The sequence below is a fragment of the Anomalospiza imberbis genome, chromosome 6, assembly GCF_031753505.1.
Source record: "Anomalospiza imberbis isolate Cuckoo-Finch-1a 21T00152 chromosome 6, ASM3175350v1, whole genome shotgun sequence".
Taxonomy (NCBI): domain Eukaryota; kingdom Metazoa; phylum Chordata; class Aves; order Passeriformes; family Viduidae; genus Anomalospiza; species Anomalospiza imberbis.
In genome coordinates, this window is record NC_089686.1 from 55,753,535 (window position 1) to 55,778,796 (window position 25,262).

General features: G+C 54.7%; 2 protein-coding genes across 2 annotated transcripts; one reads left to right on the forward strand and one right to left on the reverse strand.

The window, feature by feature from the left end:
* Window positions 1-572: 572 nt before the first annotated feature.
* INCENP (inner centromere protein) lies at window positions 573-13,262 on the reverse strand. Its single transcript, XM_068194439.1, has 17 exons — window positions 13,063-13,262; window positions 12,859-12,969; window positions 11,607-12,337; window positions 10,222-10,273; window positions 10,033-10,066; window positions 8,572-8,650; window positions 8,054-8,105; window positions 7,558-7,675; window positions 7,341-7,475; window positions 5,335-5,444; window positions 4,871-4,991; window positions 4,053-4,175; window positions 3,688-3,860; window positions 3,333-3,423; window positions 2,701-2,814; window positions 1,420-1,579; window positions 573-979 (listed from the first exon to the last, which is right to left on the reverse strand). Exons 1-17 carry the CDS (start codon window positions 13,233-13,235, stop codon window positions 765-767), a joined length of 2,592 nt encoding a protein of 863 aa, XP_068050540.1. The 5' UTR covers window positions 13,236-13,262; the 3' UTR covers window positions 573-764.
* A 527-nt stretch (window positions 13,263-13,789) lies between these two features.
* On the forward strand, window positions 13,790-24,663 carry LOC137476279 (inner centromere protein-like). The gene is made up of 19 exons (XM_068194450.1): window positions 13,790-13,974; window positions 14,084-14,197; window positions 15,325-16,007; window positions 16,976-17,027; window positions 17,548-17,581; window positions 17,816-17,915; window positions 18,406-18,493; window positions 18,990-19,125; window positions 19,196-19,288; window positions 19,400-19,411; window positions 19,863-19,972; window positions 20,101-20,212; window positions 20,899-20,994; window positions 21,222-21,346; window positions 21,511-21,589; window positions 22,378-22,485; window positions 22,686-22,772; window positions 23,362-23,518; window positions 23,871-24,663. The coding sequence occupies exons 1-19, from the start codon at window positions 13,844-13,846 to the stop codon at window positions 24,056-24,058; spliced, it is 2,505 nt and encodes an 834-aa protein (XP_068050551.1). The 5' UTR covers window positions 13,790-13,843; the 3' UTR covers window positions 24,059-24,663.
* The last annotated feature ends 599 nt before the right edge of the window (window positions 24,664-25,262 follow it).

Here is a 25,262-nt window from a genome sequence, read left to right on the forward strand (position 1 = left end):
TGATGCTGAGCCACAGCCAAGGGTGAACAAGAGGGATTAAGGTTAAAAACATCCTCTCAAATCCCATCTGGCCTCACAGATGGAATTTCACTGAGAAACAACAAAAAAAAAATCTGCCAAAACCCTTGCAGTTTCTCCTATCGAGGCCTAGAGCTGGCTCACACTTGCGGGTCCTCGGGGACATGGTCACACCTTGGTCACTTCTCTCCACAGCTGGCGGAACGTCAGTGAGACCCTCATGGTGTTCCTGCCCCAGCTGTGCGAACATCAGCCGTGCGCAGCTGATGGGCACCACCACACAGGTGGGGAACAGAGCGACGAATCCCTTTGGGATTGCAGGAGATGAAGAGCACACCTGGGAACACCTTCCTGAGAAGAGCAGTGGAGCAGGCCAGACTGTGCCCTGGTGCAGTGGTCCCTGGCTGTCACAGGCCTCGAGGGCAGCACAGATGTACAACTGATGAATGGCAGAGCCTGTCAGGCCTGTGTGACAGAGGAGGGGGATCCCACAGCTTCAGGTGACACCCCTCACCCCCTGAAGGTCTGAGTCCATGCCAGCTCCAAGCTAAGGGTACGAGAGAGGCACTTCCCGGGGCAGCACCTCGTGGCTTGGCCTGAGAGAAACCAGCCCCGCAAACCAAGGCGCAGGAACCCAGGAAAAGCTGCCATTTATTCAATGCTAGAACCTAAATACTTGAAGTGAAGAGTGACTCCTTCCTCACCTGGAGACAGGAAGGCACACCTGCTGCACACCTGCGTTCACCTCAGGGCTTCTTGAGGCCACAGGGCAGCCCCAGGGCTGGCTTGGCCGCCACGGTGGGCGGGGAGTGCCACACGGCCGAGCTCGTGCGCTTGAAGTAGCGGGGTTTGCTCTTGTAGAAGATGTGCTCCAGCTTGGGGCTGGGGATAGCCCCGAACAGCGCGTCCAGGTCAGGGGGGTTGTAGTACTGCCGGATCACAGCCTGGCTGAGCTGATTCCCTGCAGGAACAGATGAGGCTTGTGTTAATTTTGTTAATTGGGATTGCTGTGTAGGCTGTTGTATGCGGCCTGTCCCCACTCTGCTCATCTCTCACCACTCCAAGGCAGCTTATCAGTGTATTTGTCCCCCATCACATTGTGACAAGATCCCCAAGTGGTGGAGAAGCCCCTGATTCCACATTCCACATAGAATCATGGAACGGTTTGGGTTGGAAGGGATTTTGAAACTCATCTAAGTTCCAACACCCTGCCATGGGTAGGGACACCTTCCACTAGACCAGGTTGCTCCAAGCCCCTGTCCAATCTTGGACACAGCAGCACTCATTTCATGCTGGAGTACTTTAAACTCCTCCAGGCAGGAGGAACTGGGCAAAACTCCACAGCAGCTCCCACAGCCTGCTGGGGGTCCTGGACACACACATCCCCACACACACACGTACCAGTGGCCCAGGCAGGGACGGGCTTGCGCGGCTGGCTCTCGTCATCTGTCGAGTCGTCACTGTTCAGGTCCATCCCATAGTCATTGGAGCTTGCCAAAGGCACCTTGAATTCCTTCCTGCTCTGTGGAGTCATCTCGTACGAGTTGCAGGCAGGGGAATTCTAGAAGGGAGATACATTCCACAGGTGTTGGATGCAGCAGCATCACCAGGCTCCAAGCTACAGCAGGACCAGCTTGTCCCCACCTCCTGCTCTGTCACCTCATAGCAAACCCTGAGTCTGGCAGTTCTCAAGTTTGGACCTGAGAGCTTGACCCAAGTTCCAAAGCTGTGACCCAATGATGGCTGTGCATGGCCTTATCCTGTTTAATTAGGCCGATTAATTTGCCATCTGTGCCGTGAGCGCCCAGCAGCAGATGAATCAAACGGGTTCCCTAGAACAGAGCTCCACTCCAGCCAAGCCAAGGTTAACTGGAGGTTTTATGTCTCTGGAGCAGAGTCACATGCTCTAAACACTCTGCAACCCAACTTCTGGGCTTGATCAATGATATAAAACTGCTAATTGCTGTACAGAGAACCTGCCCACCAGCTCAGCCAAATCGAGCTCACACTAATGGGAGCTGCATGGGCAGAAAGTGTAAGGGCAGGAGAAAACCTTCAACTGCAAATTTCATGGTTTTTCAACTGAAAAATTTCAGCAGAAATTCTATTTTCAATCAGTAAATGAGTCTCTGGAGACTTGGACACAGTTGTCCTTCCCCACCAGAGATCCCCATTCATGGCTTTGTGTCCAGTGACATTAACTCCCACCCACTGGTCCTGCACTTAAAGATTAAGATTCTGAGCATTGCAAGGAGACAAGAGCCACGTGTTTGTTGTCAATGTTCAGGACACGAACACACACCCTCAGGATTCTCCCCAGCCAAACCACCAGCACTCCCCAGGCTCTGCTGACACCTTGTGGCTGTTCCCAAATTTCACCCGAAATAAAACTTTCAGCACTTTCTGCCCCTGAGGTCATTCCGGTATTTAAGAGGCACTTAAGACAGCTCAAAGAGCTGCCGTTTTACCCACAGCCAGGAACCCTGTCCAATCCCTCCTGCATCCTTCCCTCAGTCATTGAAAAATGCATGGAGTCAACCCCAGATAACCAGGATTTAAAGAATTCCTGTGTTATTGAGAAGGCAGATAAAAGCAGAGGGTGGAACTGCCCGAGGCAAGAGTGCTGGGGTCAGTGCTGGGACTAAACTCTGCTGTCACCCCTAAGGACCCATCCCCAGTTACCTCCTTGTTCTCCAGGAGCGGTGCCCAGGCATTGTCTTTGGCCTTTTGCTCCTCTGACATTTTCTTCTGCTCTTCCTCTTGCCTCTTCTTCTCCGCCAGCATCTGCTGCTCCCTCTGCCAAGCAACACCCAGGGGATTACCCTTGGGGACTACACTGCCAACCCAGCCATCCATCTCTGTGGCCGGCAAAATATTCAAGCACCTCATTACAGCTGTTCCTCATACTGCTGAGGAGCACCTGGGACATGGTGCAGCTTCCTCAGAAGGGCACAAACACACTGACCCCCATGCCAGAGCATCAGCTGCCTTTCCCTGACAAAGCCAGGGCCTCCCACCTTGGAAAACTTGCTGCTGACTTTATCTTGGGACTATAAAAGCCAGAAACCAGCTGACCACCTGCAGAAGTCTGTGCTACTGATCTTGGCCTCTTTCTAGAATAGTAAGCAGTAATTTTAGAGGCCAAGTCTCCCCATGGTACCATAACCATGCCACACAGGTCTGACTTCCTGCTCAGAAGTGCCCCAGTAGGTCTTCAGGGCTCCCCACAGCATCCCAGCTGAGCTGCTCCAACAGCAACAGCTGCTGAGGCCAGACTGTGTTGGTCTATCCCTTCCCAAAAATCAATCACTTACCTCCTTCTTCTCCATCTCCATCTGGAGCCGCTCCTTAGCAGCCGCTTCTTCCTTCTGCAGGCGGGCAGCCTTCTCCTGCTGCTCCCGGAGCCTGGGAACCACAGCACAGGCCCTCACTCCCAGAACCACACCAGGGCCTCCCTCGCTCACAGCTCTTCAGGCACTCCTCACCACACTCCTGACATCCCTGAGGCCAGAGTTCCCCCTGGGCAGATCAGCACCAGCAACAGTCCAGAGCTGCGCTGCCAGGTCACTGCAGCTCCCTGCTGCTCCAGCCTTCCACTCCTGCCCTCTGCTCTGGCTGCGTTTCAATCCCATCCCAGAACTTGGTACATACACGTGGATTTTGCCTTACTTTTCTGCCTGGATCCGCTCCTGCTCCCTCTTCCTCTCCAGTTCTCTCTCTACAGCCAACTGTCTCTCCCGCTCCTGTTCTGCCTGCCTCTGCTCGGCGATCTTCCGGGCACGCTCCTGCTCCTCTTCCCTCTTCTTCTGCATCAGTTCCCTGCGCCGCCGTTCCTCCTCCTCCTGTAAGCCCAGGCAGGAGTTACTCACCTGACAGGAGCAGGCTCCAGAGGAAGCAACAGGAACCTCTCACTTGACCCAAATCCTCATTGCTACATGGCAGGGAAACATCCTGGGGGTAAACTCCCAGTGCCCAAAGCAGGTGGATCCCCTGTCCAGCTCTGCCTGTAGTACAGAACAGGCCCACACACACACCTGCTGCAGAGCTCTTTGTCTCCTGGCCTCCTCCTCTTGTCTGCGCCGGGCCTCAGCTTCCTCCATCTTCCTGGCAGCCACTCTCTTCTTGATCTTCTCCTCTGCCAGCCTTTCTTCCCGCACCTGGAGCACACACAGACCCAGTCTCAGGCAGGACAGCACAGCAGGACCCTTCATAGGGCAAACCCTCCTTCCTTTTCCCTCAGCAACCAAGGGAGCCTGTGCTCTGTTTTAAAAAGGTCATATTTAGGGCAATGACCTTGTATTGCATCCTTCCAGGAAGAGCTGACTCCATCCTGGGGTTTTACACATCCTGTCCCACAAAGCCATTGGAGTATAACCTCAGAGCCATGCAATCAGACAGGCAGCTGGGGATAATTAAAGCAGACAAATGACCACTAGGCCCCTGCACAAATTGCCTGGAAGACTGGAATCTGAGGAAGGCTCTGGAGGAAGGAGGTTTGCTTTCCCCTGTCCAGCTATTACTCAGCTGGGAAAAGTAGCAAATAAAACCTCAGGGCCATTAGGCCACCTTTATCTACTACAAGTCCTTCTCCCATCCACCAGAGCATTAATAAAGCCCATTTAGATTCGTGATTATGGAAAAACAGGGGTTCTGCTGCCATTTGCTGTAGCCCGAGAAAGGCTGTCCCTCAGGATCATCAAGGCTCTGTAAAGTTCTTTATTCATCTACTTTTTGTTCAGCCTCCAGAATCCAATCAGCCTCCAAGCTCCTTTTTTCCAGAGAGCACATCTGTGTGGTGCCAGCTGCCTCAGTGGCTACTGACTGTCCCAAATAAGCTCTGCAGGGGCCGTACCTTCTCGGTCTTCTCATCAAACAGTGCAATCTTCTGCTCGATCCTCCTCTTCCTCTCCTTCTCCATCTCCTCCGCCCGCTCCCGGGCTTGCAGCACCTTGCGCAGGCGTTCCTCGCGCTTCCTGAGGACACAGCCCGGCTCACCATCGTGTTCCAGCCAGGTGAGCTCCCCTCAGCTCAGCACAAGGCCAAAAAGACACAGCAGGAAATTCAATGGCCCAAATTCCCCATTCATTTAAGCACCAGCCATGTTTAAGTTCTGTCAGAAAGTGGGGACTCAAGACAAAAAGCTGCACCAGTGGACAGCAAGGACAGTCAGTGCTTTGTATCAGCATTCCAGGGATACCCCAAGGAAAAACACTGTGTCCACAGGAGTTTCTGCTGCTTGCACAGTTCCTGCAAGATAAAACACTTGGACACAGGAATCTACAGGTGGCCAAGATCAGCGTGACCACATCTACTCACAGCTTCGCCTCTCCGAGTCGCCGTTTCTTCTCCTCCTCCACCTTTTGCCTTCTCAGCTGCTCAGCTTCTTGCTTCTTCCGCAGAGTCTCCAGCCTCTGCCTCTCCTTTTCCTGAGGGGAATTGAATGTCATTGTACCCAGTGGCCAGCGCTCTTTCCCACCTCAGCTGCTTTGGGTAAGGGCCCAGAGGTGACAGCAAGGAGCTGCAGGCAGGAATATGGGATGGTGACAGCCCTGGAGCAGAGCTCGTGACCTGGACATGAATGGACATAGGCAAGGCAAACACTGGTGTGAATCTCAGGGAGCACGAGGAGAAGATGGAGTGTTGAAACAGGAGCATCAGCTCTGGAAGCCCAGGCAGCATCCTCAGGGACTGCAGGCAGCCAGCCCCGTGCTTTCTTTTGGTGCAAAGGAGCCACCAAGCAGCGCTAATGCCTGGCACGGCTCCCGCTTCCTGCGGCGAGCGCGGGGACAGATGGTGCTCCAGGAAACACCTTGAGCTCCCACTGGCGCCTGCGCCTCCCACGAGGCTCAGTCTGGTGGTGAACCACGAGCACTCCAAGACTCCCAGCTTGCTCCAGCATGCAGCCAGATCCATGTGCCAGCCAGAACCAGGGGCTTTCTCCTCGTTTTCCTGACCCAGCCTAGGCACACTGTCAGCCAGGGAAGGAAGATCCAGCCACAACTAGAACCACAGCAAATGGAGTAACATCAGCCCACTCCATGCCAAAGCAGGCCTGGTCTCAGCACAAAGCCACAGATCAGCACGGGCATTATCCAAGGGAATCCCTTAGACTAGGCTCAATGCTGTAAATGCTTGGTACTGTCAGCATCCAAACTGGTTAATATAAAACTAACAATTATATCTTATTGCTCTGCTGCTATTTAGTTATGTTTAGCTCCCACATGGAAAAACTCCCGAGGGGGAGCTGCCTGCACTGGAATGAAACCTAAAACATTCCACGAACTGACAGCAGCAGAGGAAGCACTCTCTAGCCACAAGACTCTTTTCTCATCCTATTAACTCCTTTGTAGTACTGACACTAACATCAGCAGGGGCCCAGCGAGATTGAAGCTGGAATCCTTCACTGCTTCCCAATGGCCTTCCCTGACCTGCTGGAGCACAGCCAGCCTCTGAGCACAGCTCTAGGAAGCTCTGCCATTAGGCTGCTAGATGCAGGAATACCAATTCCTGCACCCTGTCCTCCTCTTCCTCCCTCTCAGCTCTCCTGGCAAGGGGAAACCAGCCCCAGAGGTGCCTACTTTGCAGGTCAGTTGTTGGGTATCAGGAATACGAGCAATTCCTGCTTGGCACATGGCTTCCAGCGTGGCTCTGAGTAAATCTAGGAAGCTACACACACCTTGTCTAGAACCAGTTATCAAACCTCTCCCTCCCAGACTGCTCCTGGCTTGGGAAACCAGGGCCTTGGAAAGCTCCCTGGGGTACTGCAGAAGCACCTGCCTGCAGGCAGCCAAGGTGTGCTGCTGGTCCCAACAGGATTCATCAGTGATACCAATGCCCGCTCACTCTGGACACCAGCAGCTGTCTGACTGGCCCCACATCCAGGACAGCCTCATGTTTCCTCCTGCCTCAAGGGTTTGAAAAAACCTCCCAAGTTTGAATTTAAGAGGTATTTGCTCAATCTCACTCATGAGAGAAGTCCTAGAAAGGAGACCTGGGATCAGGCCAGACCTGAGAATAGGAGACGGCTTCAGTTATCAATACAGCTCAACATTCACAATCCACTGGATTTCTGCTTCCCAGTTTTCATCTCTGACTGTTACTTGCCAATAGCACAGGGGAATGATGCAGGAATAAAGCTTGGAGTTCAAACTGGAATTCTTCAGGAAGCTGACTAACCCCAATTCTATTTATTTAAGTGTAAACAAGTGTGCTTCAAATCACTCCGTTTCAAATGGGTTGCAAAGCTCCTCTTATAGCTGTGCTTTAAGTTAGGCACTTAATGAAACCACTGTGTACTGGCCTAGAGCAGAGCCTCCTCTTACCTTGGGATCAGCCTGGAGAGGGGTGTTGTACCTGATGAAGGATTTTATGACTCCGTTCCTCCCCACAGAGCTCGGTGTCATGAGGAGCTGGTTCTTCTGCACAGTGTGCAGGAACGTTTTGAATGGACGTACCACCTGTGGGAGGAACAGCAAAGTGTCAGTGGGGGTGGGTAAAAAAGGGTCTTGCTGAGGCATTCCAGGGTTACAAGGATCTCACCTTGCTGGCTGGGAGGACTGGGGATGGGGTCTTCTTCCCGAGAGGAGACAGCCCTCCCTCCTCTGCCTGCTGGTGGTCGTAGCGCTCATCCACGGCTCTCTTGTAGCTCGGTTTCCTCCTGTGAGACAGCACAGACCATCACACTGGGCAAATCCTCCTCATGCCTCCAAGTCAGGGCTGGAAAGGGCCATAAGCTATCCTGGGCTTAAGAGAGATTCCAGTGTGGGGAGGCCCTGGGACAGGTTGACCAGAGAAGCTGTGGCTGCCCCATGCCTGGAAGTGTCCATGGACAGATTGGTTGGGGCTTGGAGCAACCTGGGATAGTTGAAGGTGTCCCTGCCTAGGGCAGGAGATGGCACTGGATGAATCATGGAGGCAGGGAAAACCTATTTGCAGAAGTTTCACAAACACTGAAGGCCAGTGAACAATGTCCCAGCACTGAACCTGTTTGGAACAGGACCACAGCCTGCCCGAGACACTTGCAACCAGGACGTACCTGGCACTCTGGGGTGGCTCCAGGGTCTCCCCATTCTTATTTAAGCTGCTTTCTGAAAGAGAACAGTTACACAGTGAGTTCTAGCAGGAAAAATCCCCCCAACACAAGTTTGACAGCAGAGAAGGGATGTAGCAGCTCACTGAACAGCAAAACCACCTGCATGAGTGGGCATAGCAGGACCTGGCTCGCGTGGCACCGTTCCCACGTGGAAACTCCAGACAAAGCAGAGCTGCCCAAAGCTGTCTGGGTTCTGCACAGCTTCAGCAACAGAGCTCAACTGGGCCTCCCACAACCCTCTAGCCTCATTATAACCATCTCCATGTGCTTGCCAGGATGGAAATAACTCCAGCACAGAGTTTTCTCACTGCTAATTGTCTGAAACAAATCCCTGCTCATCAAACATTAATTAATCTTTCAAACTGAGCTCTCAAATTAACCAGTCAATCTTTCCAGCTTCCCAGCCAACCTCCCAAAATGATAACTTCCCGAAGTGCTGCCCCAAAACCCTCTGGAATTACCACTGCTGTTCGGCTCCTGGGGCTGCCCGTGTTTGCTGACTGTGTGGGAGCGAAGGGACATCCGAGGGTTTTGGAAATCCTGTGGGAAAAGCAAAGGGGTTTCAGGACAATCACACATGGAAACTGCTCCTGGTTCAGATTGTGGGGTGGTTCTGACACAGCTATGGTTAGCAGCGTTACCAGGGAATGCCAAACCACCTCTTGGCAAAGCCCTGGATGCTGCATCATCAGGAAAGGCAGGGACATTAACACGAGCATCTGCACTGCTTAAACTCAACCAGCTCATCAACTATTAAGGCCAGGAGCCTTCCAAGCTGTAAATCTGTGCTGCTGGAGCTCTGGCCAGAGCCAGTGTGCCCATTTCCCTGAGCAGTGATGAGTGGGGAGCCTGGAGACAGCAGGCGAATGGCTCATTTCCATGATTTATCTGTTTGTTATGGGATACCCATCGCTGCTCTGCCTCTGCACTTAGGCTCTGCTGGGATAATGGGTTGTGGTTCTGGAATTGCTCTCTCCTAACAGCACCAGCATTACCTCCTGGTCAGCACTTCACAGTGCTGCACTGGGAAGAGAACAAAAGGGATTGATGGAGAAATCATCCTCCCCGGTTGCTTCTGCAGAGCCTAGAAAAACTGACTTTTTTTGAGTTTCTGCACACTCATAACAGCTCTCCTTGTTTTCACAAGTGCTTCAGGTCACTGCTCTGCTCCACTAATTCAGGCTCTGCTAATTGAAATTTATTCTGGACAAAACACTGACATGATCCCAGGATTACTTCCTCAGTGAGGATTGTGGAGGGAAAAGTGTTGATCTCAATAATATTCACAAATTTCCATGTTTGTCCAAACTAACAAGGGTTGAATTACCTGCAGGATTGACCAAAAGTGCAAAAGAAGCTTTAAAAATACAGCATGCAAACCATGACACCAGCTGAACCAAACTTCCCTGAACTAGAAGGTTTTTTTATCTGTAAAGACTGGGGACTGAATCTTCACACAATGATCTCTAGCAAGAGGTTAAGAAGGAAGAGCCAAGCAGGACTCAACCCTGAGGTCAGGCTCAGGGTGGTGTCCAACAATTTCAAGAGATTTAGGAAAATGACAGAGGAAAGTCAGAGAATCTTGGCAAGCATCCGAGCCTGTACCACCCTTCTGACAGAACAAAGCACCCAAAGCCACAGGTCACAGGTGCTTATTTCCCAAAGAAAACTTTGCTGCTTCTGAAATGTTGTGATTAAGGCTTTCCCTAGTCTGAGTACCAGAACCACAGAGGCTCGGATGGGCTCATGCATCTCTAAGCCAGATGCTCTGTGCCTTCCTCACTCACTGCTATGGGGACAGGTCACAAAGTCTGACAATCCACAGCCAGAGCTCCCACATTTCCCAATAAGGTGTAATTCTACACATTTTTCTCCCAAATCCACACAGGCACAAACGCTTTTAATCCCTGTCCAAGTCTTACCAGTTTGGAGGGGGTGGAGGGTCCAGGAGGAGGCCTAGAAAACAAAAGAAAGACAAAAGGGGTTGTGCTTAGCAAAACTGAGGAAACTGGGAAGCCACTTGGATTTTACATCAAGAATGGCAGTGAAAAAGTCCTGCAAGCAGGGTAGTGAGGATGAGTAAATAAATAAACAATTGAAAGCATCCTCACCCAGTTTTGACAACGGTTTCCTCATCCTCTGGCACACTTATGGAGCTGGAGGCTATGGGAGAGGAAGAAACATACCTGAGCTGTAAGGTCGGGGTGCAGCCAAGGATCTGCTGGGACAAGGAGCTCCAGACACTGCAGAGGGGTTTGTCCTGCCCTGGGGCAGGGTGGGGCACGGGAGCACACCCAGGTGGCACTGCAGGAACATGGCCAGCAGTTCCAGGGCAGGAAAGCAGTTTTCAATTATGGATGAGTTCAGGGTGATATTCCACGAATTGGCATTAATGGGACTTGGACTTATCTGCAGGGACCTGACTGGACATCAACAGCAGTTAGAGCCACCCTTATTTACAGGGGGAATGCTGCTTTCCAAATTAGCATTCCAGCTGGTCCTGCTGCACTGAGCTCAGGAGCTCTGGCACAGCCAGAATCTGCCATGAATAACCATAAAATCAAACAATGAGAGACTGGTTGGGATGGGAAGGGGCCTTAATGCTCATCCAGTCCCATCCCCTGCCTTGAACAGGGACACCTTGCACTAGCCCAGGTTGCTCCAAGCCCTGTCCAACCTGGCCTTGGACACTTCCAGGGGTGGGGCAGCCACAGCTTCTCCATCAACATGTGCCAGGACTTGGCCTCCCTCAAACAGAGGAATTCTTTCCATATATCCCATCTAAATTTCCTCTTTTTTAGTTTGAACCCATTTCCCCTTGTCCTGTCACTCCAGTTCCTGATGAAGAGTCTCTCTCCAGCTTGCTTGTTTAATAATTCCAGGAGTTTAGATGAGATTGTCCTAGCCTAAATCTGCCTCTGCCACCAACTGTAAAATTGTGGGAAAATTTTAATCTACAAAGTCCAGCCTTGAAATTCCCTTCTCAAACAAACTCTAGGAGAAGGGAACTGATGGGAATTTCACCTTGAAGGAAACAGGCAGGGCTTTAAGAGACTCCATCACCTGTTTTGGATCCCCAAACCTTCTCAGCTTTGCCAGCTGTCCCCACGGAATATGGGAATACCGGCAGACCAGAGGAGCTGTGGCTGCCCCATCTCTGGAAGTGTCCAAGGCCAAGTTAGATGGGGTTTTGAGTGACCTGGATAATCTTTAAGGTCCTTCCAACTCAAACCAACCCGGGATTCCAGGATTAACAACTTCTCCCAGCAAATCAGCAATGGTTAAACTATGTTGAAATGGAGACACTGAGGCTGATCTCCCAGGTGATTTACAAGGCTGAATTCCGTCACCTGGGTTCCTGTGCTCACAGGGGGCTCCAGAAAGCCAGGGAGGACTTCCATGAGGGACTGCAGCCTGTCTAGCCCGGGAAGCTCAGCTCCCACCCCCACACTGAAGACCCAGAAAGCAGAATCCCCCCCACGACACCCAATCTCACCATCCACAGAGCTGCAGGACACAGATCTCTTCCGAGTCGTCCTCTTCTTGCCCGCTGCCCTGGTGGTGGATGCCCGGATCATGCTCTCCCTCTTGCTGGCCAGGGAGTATTTCTCTGCCAGGGAGGTCCTGCGGCTCAGGGAGGCTTTCCCCATCAGGCTCCGGCGCACGGAGCGGCGGCTGAGCCTGGAGCCGGTCGGAGTCCCCGGACTGCTCCTCAGGGGCTGGGAGGGCTCCTGAGCCCGGTTGTGTTCCTGTGGGGAGCCATCCTCCTTCAGTCCAGCCCCTGGGCTCAGGGTGATGGTGACATTGCCTGCCCTCGCTGTCTGTGGCTCGGCCACAGCCTGGCTGGCCTCGGGAGTACAGGGCACCACCAGCTCAGGGGCTGTGGGCACCAGCGGCGATTTGGGAACACCATATTCCTTGGGAGAGCCGTTCCCTGAGCTCGTGGGGAGCAGCTCTGCCGGCTTTTCTCCGCTCCTCTGGAGAGGCACTGCAGTACCAATGTGGTTAGCTTCCACCCAGGGATCCTTCCCTGCTGCCTGCAGGGCAGTAGGGGTCTCAGGAACCACCCTGGAACTGCTGGCAGAGGCTGCAGCCCGGGATCGTGTCACCCGCTGCGGTGGAGAATCTTCCTTGGCCTCGGCCCTGCTGAGTTCCAGGTTTTCTTTGTTCTGGAGTCGCTGAGAAGATCGCACAGGTCTGCTGCTGCCGTTCCTCCTCCTGGAGAGGCTGATCACAGGAACAGCGGGTGAGATGGGAACAGGAGTCGGGACCAGCCCCGAGTCCTTCCGTGCTCACACAGGCACGGAGCCAAAACACCTGGGATGGGCCCAGGAGACACAGAGCTGAACAAAGCAGCTAATGCAAACAGTAATTAAAGGATGCAATGACTTTAAAGCAGAAAGACAACAGACAAAGACACGGGGACACAAAACCAGGCAACAATAAAAGCACTTCTCATGAGAATCGAAATCCAATGTTTTTCGGCCGAGAGTGCCCCAGACACAAGGTCTGACCAGACGTTTAACACCAGCGGGACGAAGGAAGGGGAACTCCCCCTGGCCAAAGGAGTGCATCGCCAGGACATGCTCCGTGGAGGGCATTGTTTCCCTTAACCCTTGTCAGCAGGTCTGTTCAGCCTCCCACGGGCTCCCTCACTTCTCCAGGCCCCGAGGACACCCTCTGCGCTCCCCCTTTCCGCAGCCCGCGCCGAACGGGGCTCCCCGATCCCCGCTCCCGCTGCCCCTCACCGCTTCCTGCCGGGCTGCTGCTCTTCCTGCAAAGCAGACAGCCGCTTCCTCCGCTGCCGTTTTTTCTGCGACGGCGTCTTGGGCATCAGCTCGAGCTCCTCGCTGTAGTTGCTGGAGAGGAAGGGGGGATCAAGGTAGGATCAGCACGAAGGGCGGCCGGCAGGGGTAGGGGCCGGGGCCTAGCGGGGAGCGGGACGCGGGTACCTGACAAACATCTTGACCGCCTCCTCATAGATCTCATCCAGCCACACCATATCGGTCTCGTCCACCTGCCGCAGGAACTGGGCCAGACGCCGGTCGCCCTCTGAGGGCAGCTCCATCGTTCGCGCCGCGACCGCCGCAGGCCCCATCGCCGCCGCGGCCGCCTTCGCCGCCATCGCTCCAGCGCCAACGGCCGCGCGCGCGCGGCACGCCGTTCAAACACGGCCCCGCCCCCCCGCGGCAGCCAATCACCGCCCGCCGCCCCCCCCACGGCCCGCCCTTCCCATTGGCTGCCAAGGGAAGGGCTCGCACTCGGCGCCGCTCTGCTTGCCCGTCTCTATGCTCCTGGAGGACTCGGCTCAGAAGGCGGGGCTTGAGGAGGCGTGGCCTCAGGCCGCTCCCTTTTATAGCTGAGGAGTGACGGACGGGCAAAACGACCAATAAAAGCCCGGAGCTCGGGAGGCGTGCGCTGCGATTGGCGGAGGCCGGGGATAACCTCGGGGTGGGCCGGGCCGCGCCGTGCTGTGAGGGTGTGGTGAGCGGACGAGGCGGCGGCAGCAGCAGCAGGAGGGGCAGCGCTGGTCGGGCGGCGAGCGAGTGCTCTGGAGGGTCCGGGGAGCTTGGGAGGGGTCCCCCTTCCTCTACGCTTATGCCCCAGCCTGTCTTCACACTCCCCCGTGCCTGAGAGTCTCCCGGTGCCTGCCCCGCTGTCTCTTTCCCGCACTGGGGGGTGTCCTGGTTGCCCCCCAGCCTTGTCCTCTCCCTGTGTGTTCCAGGCAAGGCAATGGCGGAGGGTCCCCAGCAGCTGCTGGAAGTGTGCGGGCAGAGGCTGTCCCGCTTCCTCTCTGACGCCCAGCACAAGCACCTGGCCTGGCTGCGGGAGGTGGAGGAGCAGGGCATGAGGATGCTCAAGAGGTAAGGGCTGCCCTGAGGGGACCCCTCTGTGCCACACCAGCTGCGTGTGGGTGGGCTCGGGAGGGGCGGTGGGGGCAGCGGTCTGTGCTCTGCCTCTTCTGCCTCACAGCAGCTTCAGGGATGAGCCCATGCTCTTGCCCAAAACGCCGTCGCAGAGGAGGAAGCTCAGGAAAAGGCAGTCCTCCTGGATGAGGGAGGAAAACAAGGAGCTGAGCAGGAGGAGGTAGGTGGGTCAGCTTGCTCTGGCTCCGCCTCATGGTGTTTGGATGAGACAAAATAGTGCCTGCGTTCCCTGAGTTATCAAAGGGGCACATTGGGATTGCTCACTGTTTGATTCTGCTGAGAGTTTGGGATAAAGTTGGCTGCTTTCCTTCACTATTTTTTCCTGGTTATAGTTAAAGAATAATAAACACTCTATTTTCTTGTCTGTTTACATTTGGGTTTTGTCTCACTGGGTTTGGCTTTTGACCTGAGGTTGCTGCTCCTGATGTTCACTCCCTAAGGCTCTGTGTCAGTGCCTGGAAAACTTGGGAAAGGGATGTGTTTCCAGCACCATGTCTGAGTTGGCAGGCAGGGAGACTCCAAGGGTTTGTGGAGGGACTGAAGTGGAAATTCCAAATTATTTGCTTAGAACCCACTCCACTTTTAAAGCTGCCCAAACCTGATCCGTTGGTGTGTTAGGGCACTAAAATCGTGCTAACCGTGGTGAAAAGCCCACGGGAGGGAGAGTTAGAGGTGGGAGACTGTCAGGAAGCAGACATGGAGGGTGGGGAGAGCAGCAGGAATAGCGGGAGCGTGGGAGGTTTGTGAGTGTGCAAGGGAGAGCAGGAAAAGCAGCACTGCGGATTGGAGCAGGGAGTGCTCCCGCCCTGCTCCGGGTGCTCAGGTCACACCTGGTCCAGGGGAGCAGCCCAGCTAACTCCTGCTGGTGTTTTCCCTCGTTTAAACTTGGTTTGGGAAGAGGTGCTGATGCAGCCAGGCCTGTGAGCAGGAAGGTGACGCACCGTGTGTCCCTCTGTTGGTGCTGTCCTCTGCCATGTGCTGCTCCCAGGGTGAGGTTTAAACCCAGATCTTGAGGTAGGGCTAGATACACCTTTCCCACTGCCACTTCTCCACACCTGACTCTGGATACCCGGCCTGGGCTCTGTCTGTGTGGCACAGCCCTTGTGTGTGAGCTCCCATCTGGGCTGTGTCCGTGTGCCTCTCCCCAGGGACAGGATGGGCTGTGAGGGGGAGCTGAGTGGAGAAGCAGTAGCAGCTTCACTTTTACACTGACTGCTTTTCCCTCCAAAACTTCATTGGGAGTGGATGACTCCTTCATCGTTTCCTTCAAAATTCTTTTCCTTTAAGGTTATCCAGGAGGAGGAGTGGTGTCAAGCTGCAGTCTTCCAACCTGAACTCCCAGCAGTGCCCGAGGCAGGAGCAGCCCCGGAGCCCTGGCTGTGAGGGGCAGGATGTATCCGTGCCCAGCTGTGCTCCGGGATCTCAGGCTGGCATCACACCCCAGCTCCCGGCTCTGCCCGGGAAGCAGCCTGAGGAAGCGCATGTTCCCGTGGCAGATCTGGATTGCCAGCAGTGTCCCCAGCCTGCTGCTGGCGGACATGCAGCCCCTCCAGCAGTTTTGCGGGAGCAGCTGCCTGAGGTGGATGCAGCAGCCGAGCTCCAGGACATCCCTGGTGTCCCTGGGATCCTGGCTGAACAGCCAGGAAGGGATGGGGAGCAGGACCCCCGGAGAGCCAGCACCTCCACTCCCAAGGCCGCTCTGAATGGTGATCCTGCTGCTCTCCAAGGAGATGGATCTCCTCAAGGCCTCGAGGCACTGCTCTTCCAGGGCTCCCCCAGTAAAAGTGCGACGCAGAAGTCCAGGATGCGCCGCCGGAGCGGGCTGGGTGCCCCCCGCAAGAGCCATAGGGCTTCCCTGGCAGAAAAGTGCTCCCTGGCCAGCAGGAGGGAGAACATGATCCGGAGATCCATCGGCAGGTCCAGGAAGGCAGCGACGGGAGAATCCTCCTCGGCCTCCAGCAGAGTGAGCTGTGAGTCCCTGCACTGCTTCCATGTGGGAAGGGAGCGGTGTGGAGCGGCTCATCCCTGCCTCCAGCTCCCCCAGGTCTCCTGTCCTTGTGGGCTCCTGGGCTGCAGCTTCAAGCCAGGGTGTTGCTGCAGCAGGGGGAAGCTGGGGTGGCAGGTGGAGTTGGAGTGCACAGGTTGGGAATGGGCAAAAAGCACAATTGTGGAAGGGAGAGTGTGGCCAGGCTGGTTCCAGCCATGTGTGCCTTTGGATTGGGAGAGGCTGCTGCATTCCCTGGGGAAGGGCTTTAATTTATGGCTTCTGCCAGCTTTCCAAAAAATCAATAAGGCTGAAAGTGCAGCCCTGAAGTTAGGCTGCAATGAGCAGAGGAGCTCAAATGCTTTTTGGGCAAGGAGAGAAGAGACTCAAACTAGCTGTGTCACCAGAGGAACAGGGGTCATGGAGCCCAGGCTATTCCTGGTAGCTCCGAATCCCTTGTATCAGCTACTCCTGCTGCTCCTGACAGGGTTTGGCTGCTTGGGCTTTCCAAAACCATTGCTGCTGCAGGCAAACAGGCTGTGGTGGAGCATGGAGGCCTCTGGAATTCAGCTTTGTCAGCCTTGAGTCACACTGTATCCAGGCATTTGTTATAACACTTGGAGCGAAGGGGTGTGATGGGGGGGTGGAATGAGCCTGGAATCAGCCCAAACCCCCTGGATCCCTGCACCAGAGCGTGCAGGGAGGCAGGAGCTGCAGCCAATGGCCTGGGAATGCTGGCTGTGACACAGGCAGCTGCAGCAGAGCTGCTGCCTCAGTGCTCTGCCTTCCCAGCCCACTCCAGATTCAGTGGCACTTGAGGGAGGTGTGGTGCTGGTGGGGAAGGCAAAGCAATCCATGTTCCTGAGAGGAAGCCTGAGCTCTTCCGTGTGCACTCTGTGGCTGTTGGGAGCCTGGGAGCAAAATCCCCAGCTCCACTTGGACTTTCCTTTCCAGGTCAGAGCTCCTTGGAGGCTTTTGTGGAAGAAGATGTGACCAGCAGCACAAGGTGAGGATACCATGTAAGGCAGGTGGGAAGGGATCCCAGCATTCCCTGTGAGGACACTCTATGGGTGGCTTTTCTGTCACAAATTTTGTCAGGGCCTGCTCAGGTGCTGCGCTCACCTGGGGCTGGATGAGATTTCAGGTTGTGCTGTTCAGGCACAGTTTGATAAGTCCTTCACTGGGATGGGTGGTGCTGTGTCCTGGGCTTCCTGGAGTTCCTGGCTGCCACTAGCCTGGCAATGCAGGTGGCCAGTCAGGTCTGCTCTGGGGAAGGGACAGCCCAAGGCTGTCATAGTCCCCTCCTTTCCTACTGCTGGGGCCTGAGGTGGTTATGGGGTGTTCAGCAGCACAGTGGGACGGTCACTCAGAGGAACTTACAGCCCAACATTGATGTGCCTGGCTGGAACAGCCTCTGGATGTGCTTAGGAACCTGCACCTTCCTGGGAGTCCCACTTGCTGTTTCCATCACCTGTAACTCACCTTCAGAGAGAATTTAAATTATTGAAATTGCTTTTCCTTCACAGGCCTGAGCTGGAGCCAAATTCCCCGAGGGAGAAGGTGAGTTCCAAGGAACAACGCTCAGACTGTGTGGACGCCTTCCTGCTGAGTCAGCACCTTTGCTGAGGTTGTCACTGTGGATGCAGGGTTGTGGCCAATGTCCCAGAATGAGCCAGCACAGCCCTCACTGGGAGGGAAGCAGACCCCACCTGAGCAAGCAGCTGGCTTTTCCAGGACAGTCTTGTTCTTTGGAGCAGCTGTGCTAAGGGAATGCTTGTCCCCTTTTCCCTGCAGGCTCCTGGAGATGTCCTTGTTCCAAGCACAAGTCCCCAAGCTGCCAGCCCTCCTGCACAGCACCTGTCCCCTCTGGAGCAGCAAGCAGGGAATGCTGCAGGTAACTTGCAGGTGGTCTTGCTTTCCTTGCATGAAACCCTCAGCACACACAGACCGCAGGGTCAGTGGGGGCATTCGTGGGAAATAAGGGATTTGTCTTGAAGCTGAACTACTTCTGACCAATCAAGGAAGTTTTACAGGGAAAGTTTGGACCTCCTGAAGAGGTGAGACATCAGTTAGGTGGGCAAGTGAGGCAAACAGTGCCCTGAACAGCTTCAGTCTGCGCAACAAGTCAGCGGGGACATTTGGGAAGGAGCTCCTGGAGCTGGAGTCTTCCAGAGTGTCGTGTCCTTTCTCTCTGGGGTTGCATTATGTGAAGATTTAGAGGTCCTGGTTATTTTCTATGCCTCTGAAGAAGGAGGAGTTGGGGGGGGTTTTCGTTCCCTGTGAACTGGAGGATGTGACAAGCAGCTGGAGCTGGAATGGAGGAAAGAGTCCCTGGAGGGAGTTGGATGCCTCACACGTGGCACTGAGTGCAGGTTTCTCCACAGGAAGCCATGTAAATCCCAAGAGTGAACCCCAGAAGAGCCAGGAACAACCCCACTGTGCCAAGCCCCTGGAGAATTCCTCCCGAACATGGTAGGAGACACTGCAAGGAGCAGGGATGAGCCAGGGGTCTGGAAGGACTCAGGTTCAGCATTTTAAGTCATTTCTGCTAAAAAGGGGTGGGGGGTTCTTTCCCTGCCTTCCTCTCCCAACTTCCAGTAGCTGTGAAATCTCCTTTGGCCAGATCCTGTGTCTTGGAAGCCTTTGGCCAGATCTTGTGGCTTTTGGAGCCTTGTTTGGATCTGGCATGGGGAGGAGCACCCGAGGTCTTGCACAAATCAGCAGAGGTGCTCTAGCACAGTTAGCTCGGAGCTGGGAGGTGACTTCAAGGGCTCCTGAGGTGCAAGTGACTGACCTGGTTATTTTTGTCTGTGTGAGTGTCTGGAATACCTGGCCTGACTCCTGGAATACCTGATGTGTCTCCTCACTGTGTGTTGCTGAGGAGGTTTTGGGAGAAAGATGTAATAGCCAGTAAATCCCTCTGGAGAGTGTGACAGCCACCTCATGTCTCTCCTGCTAATGCCACCAGGATGAAAGGCTGCAAGCAAGCCCTGGGTGTCCTGTGGCACGGGCAGCAGACGGGGGCCCGGGCCCTTTCCCCTTTGGATGAGAAGCACAAGACCTTGGCAAACCAGGCTCCATCATCCCCCTCTCCGGCCAGCAAGGTGAGTGGTGCCACAGCCCTGTGCCCCCTGTCCCAGGCAGGCCCTGAGCTCCTTCCCTCTCTCCCCTCAGGCTGTCAGGCCACTGAAGAACTTCCTGCAGGGACAAGGGAGTGGCATCAAGGACTTCATCAAGCGCAACACTCCCACCCGGCCCCACCTGAAGGTGCGTCATGTCTGAGGGATGGGATGAGAATGGGCTGCATGTGCTGAGAAGGGGAGTTCTGGGGTTACTTCCAAAGCTTTAATTATGTTTTTTTACACCCTTTCTCTGCAGGGAGACTTCGTTGTAAGTATGGCACCTTATCTGTGGGGCTGACACGCTGACCACACTCTTCCCTCATGCCGATGTCCATCAGCCCTCTGGCCACGCCAGTGGTGAGGTGACAGGATCTCTGTGCAGGTGTGTTCTGCTGGGACTGAGCACTGCTGGGAGCTTCTGGCCTCTGAGCCAGGCTGCACTGTGCTTCCTCTCCACCGTTTTCCTGGCTCCTGGGACAGGTGGTCACCTACAGCAGGGGTGTGCTGTTCTTTTCTAAATATCTTCTCTGCAGCTGAAGGACTGAGGTTTTTCCTTCTGTACCTCTGCTTACATTGGATAATCCCTGCTGCCAAATATGTGTTGTCTCCCCATCCCAGTGTCCAGGTGAATGACTCCAACAGTGACTGTGTGTACCAGGCTGCCTGAGGGGAGGCAGAACCCCCAGCACCTGGTACAGGCTGAGCTCTTCTCCCTTCAGGAGAAGGAGAGGCAGAGGCTGGAGAACCTCCGGAAGAAGCAGGAGGCTGAGGAACAGAGGAAGAAGAAAGTGGAGGAGGAGAAAAGACAGCGTCAGGCAGAAATGAAGCAGTGAGTTGGGCCCCTTTCCCCCTGCTCTTTCCTTGGTCAGCACAGGCTTGCCTTGTGCTTCCCACTTGGAATGAGCACTTTGCGAGCAGGCGGGGCTGATGGGCCCCTCTTGCCCACGCGCTGCCCAGGAAGAGGGAAGAGCGCCTGAGGAAGGCCCTGCAGGCTCGAGAGCGTGCAGAACAGATGGAGGAAAAGAAGAAAAAGCGGATGGAGCAGAAGATCCTGCAGAGTGATGAGAAGGTGAGAAGGCTGAGTAGGCTTCGGGCCTCTCCAAGAGCTGTGAGACCAGGATGTGTGAGCAGGGCGCTGGCAAGGTCCATGCATGCCAGAATTCCTTCAGACAAAGGGAGGCTTTTGTTTTCCATCCTTCTGCACATTCCTGTTGGGACAGGCCCTGTTCACGCTGCTCTGTGTTCAGGGAATGTGGCAGCCCCTGCCTGCCGTGGGCACAGCCCTGCAGGTGACAGCCTCACCTGGCCCACGAGCTTGGACTGGAGTGTGTGACTACTCAGTAGGGAGTGCATTTGGGTCAGCTTTGGGTTTCAGAGCCTGACCTGGCCCTTTCTGTGGGGGCGGGCTGGGCTGGTGGCCACCTGCCGGTGCTGCTGCTGTGTTATGGCTGTGGAAGGGCTGAGGGAGCTGTGCCTGAGGGCCCAGAGCCTAAGCAGCCTCTGGGTGAGGCCTGGCTGCTCATTTTGGGCTTGACTGAAGGGACCTTTGGAAAGGTCAGCTTTGGAAAACAAGGAGTCATGTTCCTTTCAGCCCTTCCCAAACCCTGAGTGGACAAACGCACACCCACTGCTGGGTCCTCGGTCTCCTTGGGATCTGGGATATCCCAAGCTCCAGACCTCCCTCCAAGGCTGTGAAGTGTGTCCTTGGAGCAGTGGGGCTGACAGGTGTGGCTTTCCCAGTTGCACATCTCACAGGTGAGGGAAGAGAAGGTCGCAGAGGAGCGGAGCAAGAGGAAAGGGTCCAAGAAACATGGGGAAGCGGAGGCACGGAAGCAGAAAGCCCTGAGAGGGGTAAGAGCAACTCAGGACCCTCCTGCACATGGAAAAGGACAGGAACAGCAGGGACCTGCTGTAATGGTGTGGCTAGTGGGATAGGGACAGGTCACTGCCTGCTTCTGCAGGGATTTTGGGGTCTGGGCTGCCAGATCTCTGTCCAGGCATCTGATGTTGGGTTGGAACACAAGGGAGAAATGTTCCAGCTGCTGGAGCCTTGCAGGGTTTTCCTCTTGTTTCTTCAGGAGGAAAATGAGCAGCAAGAACCACTGCAGAAAAGAAGAGACGATGAAGTGAAGGAAAGAGGGAAAACAGTTTTGGAACTGAAGAACCTTCTGGAGCAGAAACAGCTGGGACAAGCGAAGGAGAGGTGTGAGCTGGTGCCTGTGCTAGAGCAGGGAATTGGCCATGGGGAAGCAGTGGATGTAAATGTGATGTTGCACCTGGTATCTGGGGGGGCAGGAGCAGGAGGCTGTGAGAGGGTGAGGGACAGATAGGCATGCTTCCCCCTCTAAATTCTTTCTTTTCCCCCAGGTATCCCAAGCAGCGAGGGAAGGAGAAGCCCGCCCAGGCAGAGCAGGAGCCAGCAGCATTGGCTGGCAAGGCCACCAAGGTGGGGTTGGAGTGTTCTGGGAGCAGCTTCTCTACAAACAGCACACAGGCTGGGCTCAGAATCAGGTGTTTTCCAAGTGCTGTGTTGCTGGGATGTTGTTTAGAGGCTCAAATACAATAAAACTAATGATTGTTATTGTACAGAGGCACTTTGCAGGAACAAGCCAAGGGCGGGGGGTTCCCTGGCTCACAGGTGAGCCCTCAGCCCTGTCATGGTATGGTGACAGTCATGAAATGGCACTTGGAAGAACACCTCAAAGAGCATTCACTGATCCTGAAACCAATGTGGAAATTAGAGATTTATGAATGTTTTACTGCCACATTTCCTCATTGTGCCCAAAGGATGTGACCCCCAAACCTCGGGTGCCACATGGCTCTGTGTCACTTCATTTGCACTCACACAAAGAACATCAGGGCTTTAAGTAAGGGTTGTTGGTCTTGAAATACCACACTAACATTTGCTTTCATTCTCTACTCTTAAATTCATTGCTTCATTAGTGAAAAATCAATGCCCCAAATGGTTCTTCCTCTTCAGAATCAATTCTTCCTCCTGTGTGGGCTCCTGCTGCACTCCTTCCCTCAGTCCCTGGCACTTGGACTCTTTTGTGCTGTATAAATTTAATTTAAGGTCTGAATCCTTCCTGTGCTGCCAGCAGCAGGGCCAGAATGAGTCTGGCAAAGCTTTTCCAGGCAGGAGAAAATGGCTGAGCAGCACAGGAGGGGAAACTCTAGGAGAAATGGTTTGGGTCAAAAAGGAATTTGAGCATTTAAATTTTTTCTCTTTATTAGGGGAAACAAAGTCTTGAAGAGCTGCCTCTTGGGCCTGGGCTGGAGAAAAGATATGAGCCACCAGAATCCTTTTTCCCAGCTCTTAACGTCTGGCTCCAAGCAGAGAGGGTGAGTGTGGGCTCCAGAGAGCCAGGCTGGACCTAAGCAGAGACAGGAGTGGCTTTATCTGACAGGCTTGGGATTTGGGGTTATTTCTGCAGAAGAAGCCACAGAGGCACTGAGGGCTGGATTTTGCCAGAGCTGCCGAGAACACAGCTCTGTGTCAGAGTGTTCTGTGTGAGGAGTGATTTAATTCCTGTGTCTTACAGGAGGCCGATGGTCAGCAGCAGCTGAGAGAGGAGAAAAAACCCATTCCACCAGCCGCCCCTGGGACATGGCCGAACAAAGCCGTCAAGGTGTGCCCTGGCCCCGACACAACCCTCTGGTGGCCCCCGCCTGCTGTGGCTACTTGGCCCCTGCGGCTCGGAGCCACCGCAGCGCTCGGCACAGGGAAGCCGCTGGAAAAACAAGTGGTTGGACGCGGAAAAGATGCTGGAAGCGGCCACGGGAGGGCAGCAGGTCCTGAGGCGACGTCCCGGTGGGAGCGGCCCTGGGCGGCCAGGCTTGTGCCGTCTGCAGATGCGGAGCCTTCTTCCATAGGCAGAGTGGCAGGAAAGGCTGCTCGGAGCTGGGATGCAGCGCTGTCTCTGCCGGGAATCTGCTGTGGGGGCTGTGTGCTCCATCCTGGCTGTGCCAGAGCTCCAGCGAGGGAAAGCCAAAGGGTTTAGGTGGAGAGTTGAGTGCTGGGACATGCACAGTGTGCCTTTCCCAGGTTTTTCCACAGAAAACAGGAGGGGAGGGAGTGTTAAGAGGAGGTGTCAAGGCAAGGAACCTGGTGACAGTTTTGTGCTGGTTCAGGCTTTGAGCACTTTGGGGCTCTGGTGGCCATCCCAGCCATGCAAGTGCTGCTCCCCTTGCTCATCAGTGCTTTCTGTGTGGTTTCAGAAATCCCTCTCCACATCCTGCCTCGGGTCCCTGAAGGATGCTCAAGGACCCAAATCGCCCCCGGCCAATGAGAACAGCTATGGGCTGGATCTGAACAGCGACGACTCCACAGATGATGAGAGCAACCCTCGGAAGCCCATCCCTGCTTGGGCTGATGGTAGGTGCCAGCTCTGGGCTGGCTTCCTTTCCCTCCTGCCCTGGAGCTTTCCAGCCTTGCTTGGAGCCATCCCAAAGTGCAGTCCAGGAGCGTATGCACCTCTGGCAGCTCCCAGCTCTGTGTGCTGAGGGGATCAGCACTGCTTCCTGCGAGCGCTCGTGGGCTGAGGTGAAACCAGAGTCCTCTGAGAGGAAAGGGGGCACAGCCCCTGCTCCTGAGGAGAAGCAGGCTGTGGTGGCTGTGGCATGTCTCCCATCCCTCCTGCACAGCCGGTGGGCTCTGAGAGGCGAAGGGGGGGAGTGCCGGTCCTGGGGGCCCGGGCAGGGCCTGCAGCCGTGTGTTGTTCCCGCAGGGGCGCAGCTGCAGCAGGCCATCGTGCATCAGTACTACCACCCGGTGGACCTGGACGCGCTGTTCGGGGCCATCCCCAGCCCCAGGCTGGAGCACATCTTCTACAAGAGCAAACCCCGCTACTTCAAGCGCACGAGCTCAGCCGTGTGGCACTCCCCACCCGGCCCCTCCTGTGCCTTCCAGAGCTGAGCCAAGGTGGTTTCTAGAGGCTGTGTGTTCTACTTACCCTGTATTTACAACTTTAACTTTTTATTCTTTTTTTGTACAGAAATAAAGTTGCTTAATAAAGTCCAGCACTCAGTGGGTGTGTCTCCTTTCCCCTACCTTGGTGACTGTTCCTTTTGCCTTGCAGAAATCACAGTTACTAATTTGCAACTGGAGCCATTTCCTAGTCTGCCTCGTTTCCTATTCACTTAGGATAGTCTCTTGTACAAGGAAGCTTGGAAATTACTGTAGGCAACATCAGCTTTTTTAATCACACTGAAGGGATAATGTTTTTGTAATGCTTTTTTATATGTATTTACTATATTTATGTATATATCTATATGTGCAATTCCTCTTCCTTCAGCAATTCCTGTGCACTCATCTTAGTCTGAGCCAGAATCTTCTTCCTGCTGTTGGAAAAATCTCCCTGGACAATTTAAGCAGTGGCTAATGCCTCCTCACCCTTTTTTTTCTAATGGGAAAAGGAAGCCCAGGCTCAGCTCTGGATCCTGTTGTGGCAGGATCAGTGGGGACAGCCTGTCTTGAGCAGGAGCTGGGTTGATTTGGGAAAGGTGAGGGAGAGGATGGTTCCCCAGGGGATCTGTCAGTGTGGGAACTTTGACCCTCCCCCCCACCCTCAGTGGCAGAGCTGCACCTATCCCACTCCTTCCTTTTTCCTTTCCTAAGCCTGAGTGCACATGGATTGACAGGAGAAGAGCTGGATTCAAACAGGAAAGGCTCTGGCTATAAGGAAGATTGATTTATGGAGCCAGAATCCCTGGAGCTGTCCTGCTACTCCTTCCACAGCAAGGGCCTGGAAATGCCCACCCTTGCTCACCCAAGGGGACTTTTGTCCCAGGAATGCTTTTTGAATGGGACCAGGCAGAGAGTTCATGGGTAAGGTGAGGAGGACAGCCAGGCTCCTTCCCACCCCAGAGGGCAGCATCTGTCCCCCGGCTTCCTCAGGGATGATGTCCTGGCAGCACCATGTCCCCGTGGCCACCTCCACAGGGGCCTGGGTGAGGAGGACACAAAATCTGCTGCAGCCCAGCACAGTCAGGACAATTTCCCAGTTTCTTTGGGGCCAGTGGAGCCTGGAACAGTGGGGAGTGGAAAAAAAACCTCGGCGCCAACAGCTGCTGGCAGGGATGTGCTGCCAGGCTCCGGGCTGAGCGCTAATGAGGTGCCT

Bases quoted from the DNA above. Each gene is read 5' to 3' on its own strand.
- INCENP (XM_068194439.1), bottom strand. From the start codon at position 13,235: ATGGCGGCGAAGGCGGCCGCGGCGGCGATGGGGCCTGCGGCGGTCGCG. The intron at 12,970-13,062 runs GTACCCGCGTCC...CTTCCTCTCCAG, and splicing joins GCGGTCAAGATGTTTGTCAG to CAACTACAGCGAGGAGCTCG. The intron at 4,992-5,334 runs GTGAGTAGATGT...CTGTGTCCTCAG, and splicing joins CGACTCGGAGAGGCGAAGCT to GAAGCGCGAGGAACGCCTGC.
- LOC137476279 (XM_068194450.1), top strand. From the start codon at position 13,844: ATGGCGGAGGGTCCCCAGCAGCTGCTGGAAGTGTGCGGGCAGAGGCTG. The intron at 17,916-18,405 runs GTAACTTGCAGG...GTTTCTCCACAG, and splicing joins GCAAGCAGGGAATGCTGCAG to GAAGCCATGTAAATCCCAAG. The intron at 23,519-23,870 runs GTAGGTGCCAGC...TTGTTCCCGCAG, and splicing joins CATCCCTGCTTGGGCTGATG to GGGCGCAGCTGCAGCAGGCC.